This window comes from Eschrichtius robustus, chromosome 6 (genome assembly GCF_028021215.1).
Source record: "Eschrichtius robustus isolate mEscRob2 chromosome 6, mEscRob2.pri, whole genome shotgun sequence".
NCBI classification, from domain to species: domain Eukaryota; kingdom Metazoa; phylum Chordata; class Mammalia; order Artiodactyla; family Eschrichtiidae; genus Eschrichtius; species Eschrichtius robustus.
The window spans coordinates 58866596-58879339 of NC_090829.1; the positions used below are offsets into that span (position 1 = coordinate 58866596).

Here is a 12744-nt window from a genome sequence, read left to right on the forward strand (position 1 = left end):
AATGGGAACATAAAGGCTAAGTGGCCCATACACAGAATCAACACATTGTGGGATTACTATGCTCTCACTTAACCTAAAAGAATATTTTTCTGTTTTAGGAAAATATAGTTGAAAGACACACTCAATTCTGATTGATACAGGAAAACTATTATATTACAAATGTGTCTTGGCTAGCTTTAAATTCTCAACCAGGCTGAAGTTACTGTTTATTTCACAAAATAGTACTTCTAAATCTTTACTAGAAACAGTGGTGTAAGTGCACACAGAATCTAGAAGTATTTGACTTGTGAGCATTTTCCTGGAGCTTCTTCACGACCACTCAACACCTCTATGTCAGGGGTTCCTTCCAGTGGACACATTAAGAGGACCCACTGGCTTTTACCACCAAGGGATCTAAACAAGTTGTAATTTGCCTCCAATCTACTGTAACTTCTGAGCAGTCCAGAAACACAAATCAATGCCTAGTGTGGACCAAAGAAAACATTCTAGCTTATCCACAACTAAAAATAAAAATTGCAGGGTCGCTGTCACATTAGGAAATGGGACCTTTTAAAAAAGTCATTTATATGTAAAACTGATGCACACTGTCTTCTAATATTCAAGTATGAAATATGGGACTCAAATAAGACACACTGAACTATATTCCTGTAGTTGTCACTGGGAATAAAAAAAAAAAGGCTAAATATTAAAAGCAAACACTAGGTCTAAAGAAAGAATCTGAGTTAAAATCAACGGAGTAAATTTATCCTGGAAAGAAATTAAAGCTTGAAGTAATAGAATAAAGGAAAGAACTGGTGGACATCAAACCAAATAAAAGGTTATGTAAGAGGATGATTAAGAAACTCTACCTTATTTGTTGTATAGCTATCCCAAATAATTAATTTTCCATCTTGGGAAGCACTGACTAGTAGCCTAGAGGAACAAACACAAAAATAACGTGACACTTAGAGGAAAAAAGTAGTTTAAATTAGTTATGCATTGCATTAATGTAGAACAGTTCAGAAAAGACAAAAATAATTTTTCGAATTAAAAACTTGATACCAGAAAATATTCTCACAACTTTAAAAAAAAATCTATTCTGCATGCCAAAAAATTTCAACATTAAATTTTTTTAGACATTTTACTAAAAATGTCTCTGGTTATAATTCAACTTTTTCATGGTAATAACATTCTAGTTCTTATTCAAGATTCTGGTAGCTATTAGCCGACTGGTTTAGTATGTACTGACTTAAATATAATGACAGTAGAGTGCATATAAGCCTAAGAACCACGTTTCATTCAATCTAAAAATATCAATTGAGAGCCTGTGAATGCAAGGCAGTGTTATGGGTACAATACAGGCTATACCGCCTACCCTGGGCCCTCCATCATCTGGTGGAGATAAGACATTTAATAAAATAAATTAGGTAAATGAAAATAGTCAGAGGAGTGGTATAAAATAAAGGCCATAGGAAAACAAATGAGGGACAAATAAGTGCTAACTGGGTTACTCAAGTAGTCTCGCAAAAGAAAACAAGTCTTGAAAAAATGGAATTTCGAAAGCTAAAGATAGAGAAGTCTGTGTTCTATGAGGAGGGTATGTTCCATGGCAAGAGGTGGAAAAATACAACAGGTGTTTCAGGAATTGTGAATTTTCCATTTACACAGAGTTTGTAAGAAATGGGAAAAACAGTTTAGAAAAGTAGACTGGGCTTAAACTACAGAAAGCTCTGTTTGCCAGGCTAAATATATGAACTCTTGACTAAGTTGCCTGCCACTGATTTTTTTGTTTTGTTTTGGAATTTTATTTTTCACTATGGTATAAAATTCAAAAACTACAAAAGGATAGATATACAGTGAAAAGAATCACCCTCCTGTCCCTATCACCCTTCACTGTAGGTAAATAACATCAGGTTCTTACGTAGTAATTACTGTAAGTTTTATGAAAGGGAAGATCTAACCACAGGGTATGGGATGGAACCTAAAGTTCTTCAAAAATCAGTTGGCATCATCAACATTGAGTTGAGAAGGACATTAAGTTACAAGTTGATAATCAGAATGGGTAGAAAGACAATGTGAGATAGGTTCTGTTGACACTTTTGGTTCTCTATTAAGATTAATAGTCTTGAGAAAACTATAAGAAAGTAAGAACCATTAACATTGTTTCAAGTGATTGTATTTCGAGTTACACATTTGCTATCTCAATGGATAGATTACTTCTTAAACTTCTTTAAGAAAAAGAATAAAACATTTGGCCAAGCTTTATGTCAGTTGCCAATTATATAATTTTATTTATTCCCTCCTAAGAGGCACAAGTTCTATATTACTGTATTCAAGTATCTTATTTACATCAAGATGTGCCAGGCATTAGCAACAGGTAGCAACATTTTTAGGTTCTCCTGGAAGAAGAGAAAAAATATGCAACTTCTATTAAAAAATAATTTTTTAGTTAAGACTTTTTCCCAATTAGATGAACCAAATCAAAGGAACAAGTCAACCACTATGGAAGCAGTGCCAGATACTCTGCACTATTGCCAGATACTCTGGAAAAAGCACAGACCACACTGTAACCCTATGAACAAAGTAAATCATCATGACCAACCATCCAACTGCAATCCAGATGGCGGCTGTGTGTGTGTGTGTGTGTGTGTGTGTGTGTGTGTGTGTTTGTGTTCAATACACACACACTTGTATGATGAGGTTAGGGGAATAAAAGATGTATTCAACAAAAATGTCATTGTTTTATGTAATTCCATCCTTTGTGAATTTAGGTAATAAATAATTACAGCAATATCTGGTAACTTGTACATAGCAATATTCAACAAATATTTCCTTATTAACTGAAATTTCAATGTTAATACACAATAAAACTGCCTTGGCATGTTAAAAAAAAAACAAAGTATAATACCCCACTGCAAAGAAAAGAAATCCTAAACACTTTTCCTAAATCATTTGATAAAGGATATTTCTGAGAGGTAAATTTGTTTTCCATATTAAAGGTTTCTAAACTTTTAAAGTGTCAATGAATATTTTTATTAAGCAAAGAGTTCATATTAGATGTATTTTCTGCAAATACTTCATAGATATAGGTTGTTTCTAAAAAGAAAATGAAATGACGACTCAACAAAAATAATTCTGCACACAGTCTGAAAATGGCAGGTACAAACCTCGAATCATATCCCCAGTGCATAGCATAGATTTTAGCTAGGTGACCCCTCAGTGTACGTCTTGTTCGCATTTGTATTCGACCCACGGAATCCATATTTGATGTGATCTATAGGAAGTGACGAGAATGTCATTCTTTACCTTAGACATAGCTCAGAAAATAAAGTAGAAACAATTAATAGGCAAAAAAGCAGACATAAAACAAATTTATAGCTATTGAAAGTATTTTAATACAAACAATTCCTAGAATCATTATAGGATTAATATGCTGTTCAAGAAGAAGTATGATTTATTTGCACACCCTTCCAGTGAGAACATCTTCTGTAGACTATTAAGTAAAAAGAACAGACATACCTTCCAACCTTAGTAAAAAACCAGCCACAAATAAAAATCTAATAGTAGATGATCAAATAGTAAAACATTTCTGATTTTAACTATCTAAAGAAAGCCAATTTTATATTTAAACAGCACATAAAATATCTCCTTAATAAAAATGATCAATATTAATTAAACTAATGAAACCTTCCTAATAGTTTATATAAGAAAAAAAAATCTTAACCAGGGCATATCAAAAGAATCAGAAGCTACCTAAAAAGAAACATATACTATATGAATCTACATATTTTTATTGTATTTTTTCGCAGACTTCCATTTTAACAGGTATGCTTTAAAAAGCACTTCTACCAGCATCTGACAAATTACAAAGTGTTTTAAAATAGAGATCTCATTTTTCTTTCAATTAAATACTAATAAAGAGAATCTGAACATCATTTGCATCAGTATCAAGCAGTTTCATGTGAATTAATAAAATGAATTGAGGAAAATAAAAACTTTACCTGAACAAGCGTGGCATCATTACATGCTTTTCTAGCATCCTGAAGTAAAGAAAGATGATTATACATTTAGATATGGAAATCCCTAGATATGATTTAAAATAATATTTTCATTGGAAATATAGATTTGAAATATACTTCTTACTGTACCACACAATCTTTATTTTTAAAAGGTTTAATGAGATAAAATTCACATAACATAAAATTAACTATTTTAATCATTTTAAGGTGTGTAGTTGTATTGCTTAGCATATTTACAACGCTGTGCAACCATCACCATTACCTAATTCCAGAACATTTCCATCACTCCAAAAAAAGAAACCCTATACCTTCCAATTCCTTCCTCCCCCATCCCCAGGTGATCACTAATTTACTTTCCAATGGATCGCTCATTCTGGACATTGCATACAAATGGAATCGTACAATATATGACCTTTTTTGTGTCTGGCTTCTTTCACTTAGTGTAATGTTTTCAAGGTTCATTCAGTTGTAGCATGTGTCAGTATTTCATTTCTTTTTATGGCTGAGTAATATTCCACTGTATAAATGACATTTGGTTTATCCATTAATTAATTTGATGGAAATTTATGCTGTTTCTACTTTTTGGTTTTACGATTAATGATGCTTTGAACATACGTTTTCAATTCTCCTGGGTATATACCTAAAAGTGGAATTGGTGGGTGATAAGGTAACTATGTTTAACATTTTAAGAAACTGTCAAATGGTTTTTCACAGTAGCTGCACCGTTTTACATACCCACAAGGAATGTATGAGGGTTCCAATTTCTTCCAACACTATTCTTGTCTTTTTATTCTTCTTCTTCTTTTCAAAAAAAATTATTACAGCCACTTAGTGGATGTCAAGTAGCATCTTATTGTGGTTTTGATTTACATTTCCCTAATGATTAGTGATGCTAAGCATCTTTTCATGTGGCGTGTCTTTACATGCACTTATTAGCCATTTGTATATCTTCTTTGGAGAAATGTCTATCAACTTCTCTGCTCATTTTTAAATTGGGTTATTTGTTTATTGTTGAGTTATAGGAGATCTTTATATATTCTGGATACTAGACCCTTATCAGATTATGATTTGCAAATATTTTCTCCCATTCTGTAGGTTGTTTTCATTTTCTTGATAGTTTCCTCTGACACACAAGTTTTTATAGTTTTGATGAAGACCAATTTGTCTATCTATTTTTTTCTTTCTTGCTTGTGCTTTAGTGTCATATTAAACTGTTGCCTAATTCAAGGTCACAAAGATTAACAACTAGGTTTACTTCTAAAAACTCTACACTTTCAGCTGTTATATTTAGGTGCCATTTTGAGTTAATCCTTATATATGGTATGAGGTAGGAGTCCAAACTCATTCTTTTACATGTGGATATCTAGCTGTCCCAGCAATATTTGTTGAAAAGACTATTCTTTCCCTATTGAATTGTCTTGTTACCCTTGCTAAAAAATCAATTGGCCATAGATATATGGCTTTATATATAGACACACAATTCTATTCTATTGCACAAATATACTTTTGGTTTATGGTTAAAAGATTTTTAATTGCATCCCCCGAATAAACTGAACTAGACTGATTTAATAAGCCCATCGTATTCAGAGTTATATTTGTTAATAAGCTTCACCAAAAAGCAAGAGTTCTGAGTTCCCTTCTATTTGTTCTGGCAACTAGAAATTGAGGTGATGGGAAGAATATTTACAGTATAACCCAAGTCATTTCAGAAATATTTTAAAAAATACATAGTACTTGAAAACTGGACAGCTACATGTAAAAGAATGAAATTAGAACATTCTCTAATACCATATACAAAAATAAACTCAAAATGGATTAAAGACCTAAATGTAAGACCAGAAACCATAAAACTCCTACAAGAAAACATAGGCAGAACACTCTTTTACATAAATCGTACCAATATTTTTTTTGGCTATGTCTCCTAAAGCAAAAGAAATAAAAGCAAAAATAAACAAATGGAATCTAATTAAACTTAAAATCTTTGCACAGCAAAGGAAACCATCAACAAAACGAAAAGAAAGTTAGACAAAATAAGACAGCAGAGAAATATGTTCCAGACAAAGGAACAAGATAAAACCCAAGAAGAACAACTAAGTGAAGTGGAGATGGACAATCTGCTTGAAAAAGAATTCAGAGAAATGATAGTAAAGATGATCCAAGATCTTGGAAAAAGAATAGAGGCACAGACCGAGAAGATACAAGAAATGTTTAAAAAGAGCTAGAAGATTTAAAGAACAAAGAGAGATGAACAATACAATAACTGAAGTGAACAATACACTAAAAGGAATCAATAGCAGAATAAATGAAGCAGAAGAACGAATAAGTGAGCTGGAAGACAGATTGGTGGAAATCACTGCTGCAAAACAGAACAAAGGAAAAAAAGAATGAAAAGAAATGAGGACAGTCCAAGAGACCTCTGGGACAACATTAAATGCACCAACATTTGCATTATAGGAGTCCCAGAAGGAGAAGAGAGTGAAAGGCACAGAGAGTCCCATACAGGATAAACCCAAGGAGGAACACGCCAAGATACATATTAATTAAACTGATAAAAATTAAAGACAAAGAGAAAATATTAAAAGCAACAAGGGAAAAGCAACAGACAACAAACAAAGGAATCCCCATATGGTTGTCAGCTGATTTTTCAGCAGAAACTACGCAGGCCAGAAGGAAGTGGCACAATATATTTAAAGTGATGAAAGGGAAAAACCTACAAGCAAGAAGACTACCCAGCAAGGCTCTCGTTCAGATTTGACGGAGAAATCAAAAACTTTACAGATAAGCAAAAGCTAAGAGAATTCAACACCACCAAACCAGCTTTACAACAAATGTTAAAGGAACATCTCTAGACAGAAAAGAAAAGGCCACAACTAGAAACAAGAAAATTACAAAAAGGAATGCTCACCCGTAAAGGCAAACATAGAGTAAAGGAAGAAAATCATCCCCAAACAAATATGATATCAAAACCAGCAATCATGAGGAGAATGCAAATGCAGGATATTTGAAATGTATTTGAAATTAAAAGACCAGCAAATCAAAACAATCTTGCATATATATAGACTGCTATATCAAAACCTCATGATAACCGCAAACTGAAAATCTACGATAGATACACACACAAAAAAAGAAAAAGCAATCCAAACACAAGACTAAAGATAGTCATCAAATCACAGGAGAACAAAGGGGGAAGAAAAAAGACCTACCAAAACAAATCCTAAACAATTAACAAAATGGCAATAAGAAAAACATATTGATAATTACCTTAAATGTAAATGGATTAAATGCTCCAACCAAAAGACACAGAGTGGCTGAATGGATGCAAAAACAAGACCTGTACATATGCTGTCTACAAGAGACCCACTTCAGATCTAGGGACACATACAGACTGAAAGTGAGGGGACATAAAAAGGTATTCCATGCAAATAGAAATCAAAAGAAAGCTGGAGTACCAATACTCATATCAAACAAAGTAGACTTTATTTTTTTTTATTTTTTTAAATCAAAGTAGAGTTGATTTACAATGTTGTGCCAATCTCTGCTGTACAGCCAAGTTGACTCAGTTTTACACATATATACTTTTTTTTTTAATATTCTTTTCCATTTTGGTTTATCCCAGGAGACTGGATATAGTTCCCTGTGCTATACAATAGGACCTTGTTGTTTAACCATTCTAAATGTAATAGTTTGCACCTACCAACTCCAAATTCCCAGCCCATCCCTCTCCCTCCCCCCTCCCCCTTGGCAACCACAAGTCTGATCTCTGTGTCACAAGTCTGATCTCTATCTCTGCGAATCTGGTTCTGTTTCACAGATAGGTTCATTTGTGCCATATTTTAGATTCCACATATAAGTGATATCATATCGTATTTGTCTTTCTCTTTCTGGCTTACTTTGCCTGTGTGTCACAACTAGAGAGCCCATGCACTGCGTCTACTGAGCCCATGCGCTCTGGAGCCTGTGCGCCACAACTAGAGAGAAGCCCGTGCGCTGCAACGAAGAGCCTGTGTGCCACAACAAAAGATCCCACATGCCGCAACTAAGACCCTGCAGTGGAAGGGCAGAGTCTTAACCACTGGACCACCAGGGAAGTCCTCCTTATATATGTTTTTCTTCTCTGATTGCCATGGCTAGGACTTCCAAAACCATGTTGAATAAAAGTGGTGAGAGTGGACATCCTTGTTCCTGATGTTAGAGGAAATGCTTTCAGCTTTTCACCATTAAGTATGATGTTTGCTGTGGGTTTGTCATATATGGTCTTTATTATGTTGGTAGTTTCCCTCTATGCCCACTTTCTGGAGAGTTTTTTATCATAAATGGGTGTTGAATTGTGTCAAAAGCTTTTTCTGCATCTACTGAGATGATCATATGGTGTTTATTCTTCAATTTCTTAATGTGGTGTATCACACTGATCGATTTGCGGATATTGAAAAATCCTTGCATCCTTGGAATAAATCCCACTTGATCATGATGTATGATCCTTTTAATGTATATTGGATCTGGCTTGCTAGTATTTTGTTGAGAATTTTTGCATTTATGTTCATCAGTGATACTGGCCTGTAATTTTCTTTTTTTTGTGGTACCTTTGTCTGGTTTTAGTATCAGGGTGATGGTGGCCACATAGAATGAGATTGGGAGTGTTCCTTCCTCTGCAGTTTTCTGGAATAGTTTCAGAAGGATAAGTGTTAACTCTTCTCTAAATGTTTGACAGAATTCGCCTGTGAAGCCATCTGGTCCTGGACTTTTGTTTGTTGGAGGTTTTTTAATCACAGTTTCAATTTCAGTACTTGTGATTCTGCTGTTCATATTTTCTATTTCTTCCTGGTTCAGTCTTGGAAGGTTGTACCTTTCTAAGAATTCATCCATTTCTTCTAGGTTGTCCAGCTTATTGTCATATAGTTGCCTGTAGTAGTCTCTTATGATTCTTTGTATTTCTGTGGTGTCCATTGTAGCTTCTCCTTTTTCATTTCTAATTTTATTGATTTGAGCCCTATCCCTTTTTTCTTGATGACTCTGGCTAAAGCTTTATCAATTTTGTTTATGTTTTCAAAGAAGCAGCTTTTAGTTTAGACAAATATTGTATGGTATCATTTAGATGTGGAATCTAAAGAATAAAACAAATTAGTGAATACAACAAAAAAGAAAAAGACTTAACAGATATAGAGAGCAAACTACTGGTTACCAGTGGGGAGAGGGAAGAGGGAGGGGCAAGATAGGCTTAGGAAATTAAGAGGTATAAACTACTATGTATAAAATAAATAACGTACAAGGACATATTGCACAACACAGGGAATATAGCCAATATTTTATAATAACTATAAATGGAATATAACCTTTAAAAATTATGAATCACTATGTTGTACATCTGAAACTTATATAATATTGTACAACTATACCTCAATTAAAATTTTTTAATTAAAAAATAACACTTCTTCAAAATACTTTGCAAGTATACTGTATACAGGTGCTATTAGAAATAAAATACTTTTGATCTAACATGATAAAAAGATACAGTATGTCAGGAAAATAATTTTTTATATAATGAGTTATATTTTTATATTAAAAGCAAATTCCCTACATGTAAGCAGGTGTTTTTGCCTAAGTATTATAGGGTAGCCTTTCAAAGAGACCTTAAATTTTTACACAAACTGAAGAGAATTATTAAAAGGAAAATAGTGAAACAAAAATTAATGTAACAAAATAAGTAACGGCAAGCAAAGAACATGTTTAATAAGCAACAAAATGTTTTAAATCAAGTTTATCAGTTAATAATAAATTTAGAGGATTCATATACATGGGAAGCACAATTAATTCTTCCGACTAGATTTGTTCCAATTTTTTCCCCCAAAGGTTAGGGTAGTGTTGTCTTCAACTTTGTTCTTCCCCAGTGTGCTGTGCACGCTTCTGTGCAGAGAGGCACACACGATTTGTTGAATTACTGTCCCCAAAGGACAACCTGTTCCATTCAGCCAGGGGATGCCTGCCACCGTCTGCAACAAAGACTGGATAAGTATGCAATCTTTTTGGCGGCCTTTTCAACCTATTTATAAGCACTTAGACTATTTCTATGTAAGGGTGTTCATAAGTAGTTACACAAACATATGATTTGATTCTCTCATTCTCAGATTGTGGGTTTAGAAACCTCATTTGGCAAGGAATAATTTAGCCCACTTTCCTACAATGAAGAGAATTTCCAGAAACGACAGTGACAGCCTGAGCCATGTCCAAAAATGCTGGAGTAGAAGACAATTCTATAAAAAGACCTGATTTTAAGCTTTATGAAAATGAACTATCACTGTTTAGATCATCTTTCTTAATTAATTCAGTCATTCAATTAAAAAAATCTGTTGCACACTGTGTCAGGTACTATGCTAGGCACGATGGATAGAGCAGTAGACAAACCAAAAATCCCTGCCCTGATAGAGCTTACCTTAATATTAACAACACAATTAAAACACTGCAAGTTAAAATTACTGAACTTATGAACACTTTTATCCATTATAAAACTGAATATAAGAGAATCATTCCCAATTAACAGCTGAATTCCTTATTGCCCACCTTAAGAAATAAAGCTCTGATATTAATATCTTTGTGCAAAATAAAAGTGGTGTTTCTCACTCCAAATCAAACAAGTAACAACTACAAAAGACAATCTACATTTTCTCTATTTCTGTTTTTTTAATTTAAAATGAATTATAGTTAATCAATGCTACTCCAATATAAAATAAAATAAACTTTTAAAATGAATCATGTATTGCACCAAACAGCATATATTTCCATTATGTCATGTGTTTATAGCACAGTTAAATATATAGTTAAATTATATTTCTGGAATTAAGGGGGGAAAAAAAAGGAAAGAAGGAAGAAATGGTCTTTAAATATAGCATGACATGATTAAACTGATAAGAAAAGTACATGGTATTTTACATACACGTGGTTACTTGAAATCATGGAAGATGATTCAGTGAGCAACTATGCCCATGACATTCAGCTTGGATGCTGGTGAGATACAAAGATAATTAAAACACAGAATTTCCCAGCCAAGTACAGGTAGTAAAGACAAATGTGCACAAGGAGCTATAATACAAGGTGGGCTGTAATCAGCCTTGTAACACAAATCCAAAGGGCTGTACAAGTAAGGAACTGCCACTTACTGGCATTGATCTAAATCCTTTACATGTCATTTTGTTTTACTCCTCTCCGCAAACCTATACAGTGGGCAAAGACATTGAGCATCAAAAAAAGCTGTAAACATGTCCTGGCCACAAAATAATTAAAAGATGGAATCCATGTCCTTTCCACCAGGTAATGCTGCCTTCCCACAAAAGAATAAGAAATCCAAGTGCAGGACTCTGGTGAGGCTTTTTAGAGGAAGACTAGGATTCAATGAACAGAACTCCCAGGAACAAAATTAGAGCAGAGGTAGTATAATTCCAGGCAAAGGAAACGATTTGAAGAAAGGCAACAAAGTGGAAAAGAGCAATGCATGTTCAGGGAATGACAACCAGATTCATGTGGCTATAGCACAGGCTACAGAGCCAGATCTGAGCAGACATGATGGGGAGGCAGGGCCACAGGAGCAGCTATGGCACGGGTTCTGGAACCAAAATACACCTGGATTGAGTCCTGGATCTACCACTTCATAGTTATGTTCCCTTCGCCAGTTACTTAATCTCACTACGGCTCAGTCTCCTCAGCTACGAAGTAACACCATCTACCTCATAGGGTTGCTACAAGCATTAAAAGAGATCAGCACATGACCAAGTGATTGGCCAGTCACTCCAGACAAGAATACCACAAGAGGGCTTCCCTGGTGGCGCAGTGGTTGAGAGTCTGCCTGCCAATGCAGGGGACACGGGTTCGAGCCCTGGTCCGGGAAGATCCCACATGCCACAGAACAACCAAGCCCGTGCGCCACAACTACTGAGCCTGCGCTCTAGAGCCCGTGAGCCACAACTACTGAGCCTGTGTGCCACAACTACTGCAGCCTGCGTGCCTAGAGCCTGTGCTCCGCAACAAAGAGAAGCCACCGCAGCGAGAGGCCCGTGCACCAAAACAGAGCAGCCCCCACTCGCCACAACTAGAGAAAGCCCGTGTGCAGCAGTGAAGACCCAACGTAGCCAAAACATAAAATAATAAAAATAAATAAAATGGGCAGAGGGTCTGACTGGCATTTTTCCAAAGGAGACATACAGATGGCCAACAGGTACATGAAAATGTGTTCAACATCACTAATCATCAAGGAAATGCAAATAAAAACCACAATGAGACAGCAACTCACATCTGTCAGAATGGCTATCATCAAAAAGAGAAGAAATAGCAAGTGTTGACAAGGATGTGGAGAAAAGGGAACACTGAGTACTGATGGTGGGACTGTAAATTGGTGCAGCCATTATGGAAAACAGTACGTAGGTTCCTCAAAAATTAAAAAAAGAACCACCATATTATCCAACAGTTCCACTTCTGGGTATTTATCTAAAGAAAACAAAAACCCTAACTCAGGGCTTCCCCAGTGGCGCAGTGGTTGAGAATCTGCCTGCCAATGCAGGGGACATGGGTTCGAGCCCTGGTCTGGGAAGATCCCATATGCCACGGAGCAACTAGGCCCGTGAGCCACAATTACTAAGCCTGCACGTCTGCAGCCTGTGCCCCGCAACAAGAGAGGCCGCGATAATGAGAGGCCTGCGCACCGTGATGAAGAGTGGCCCCCACTTGCCCCAACTAGAGAAAGCCCTCGCACAGAAACGAA

General features: G+C 35.3%; 1 protein-coding gene across 2 annotated transcripts in view; it reads right to left on the reverse strand.

Moving 5' to 3' along the window:
• The window catches only part of GNB4 (G protein subunit beta 4), a 68232-nt gene that overhangs the window by 15414 nt on the left and 40074 nt on the right, over positions 1–12744 (reverse strand). For both annotated transcript variants that reach the window (XM_068546282.1, XM_068546281.1), the window contains exons 3-5: positions 3981–4019; positions 3147–3253; positions 849–912 (exon numbers count right to left, since the gene is read on the reverse strand). In XM_068546282.1, the coding sequence (XP_068402383.1) occupies positions 849–912; positions 3147–3253; positions 3981–4019 (210 nt within the window). The remainder of the gene's footprint in view (positions 1–848; positions 913–3146; positions 3254–3980; positions 4020–12744) is intronic.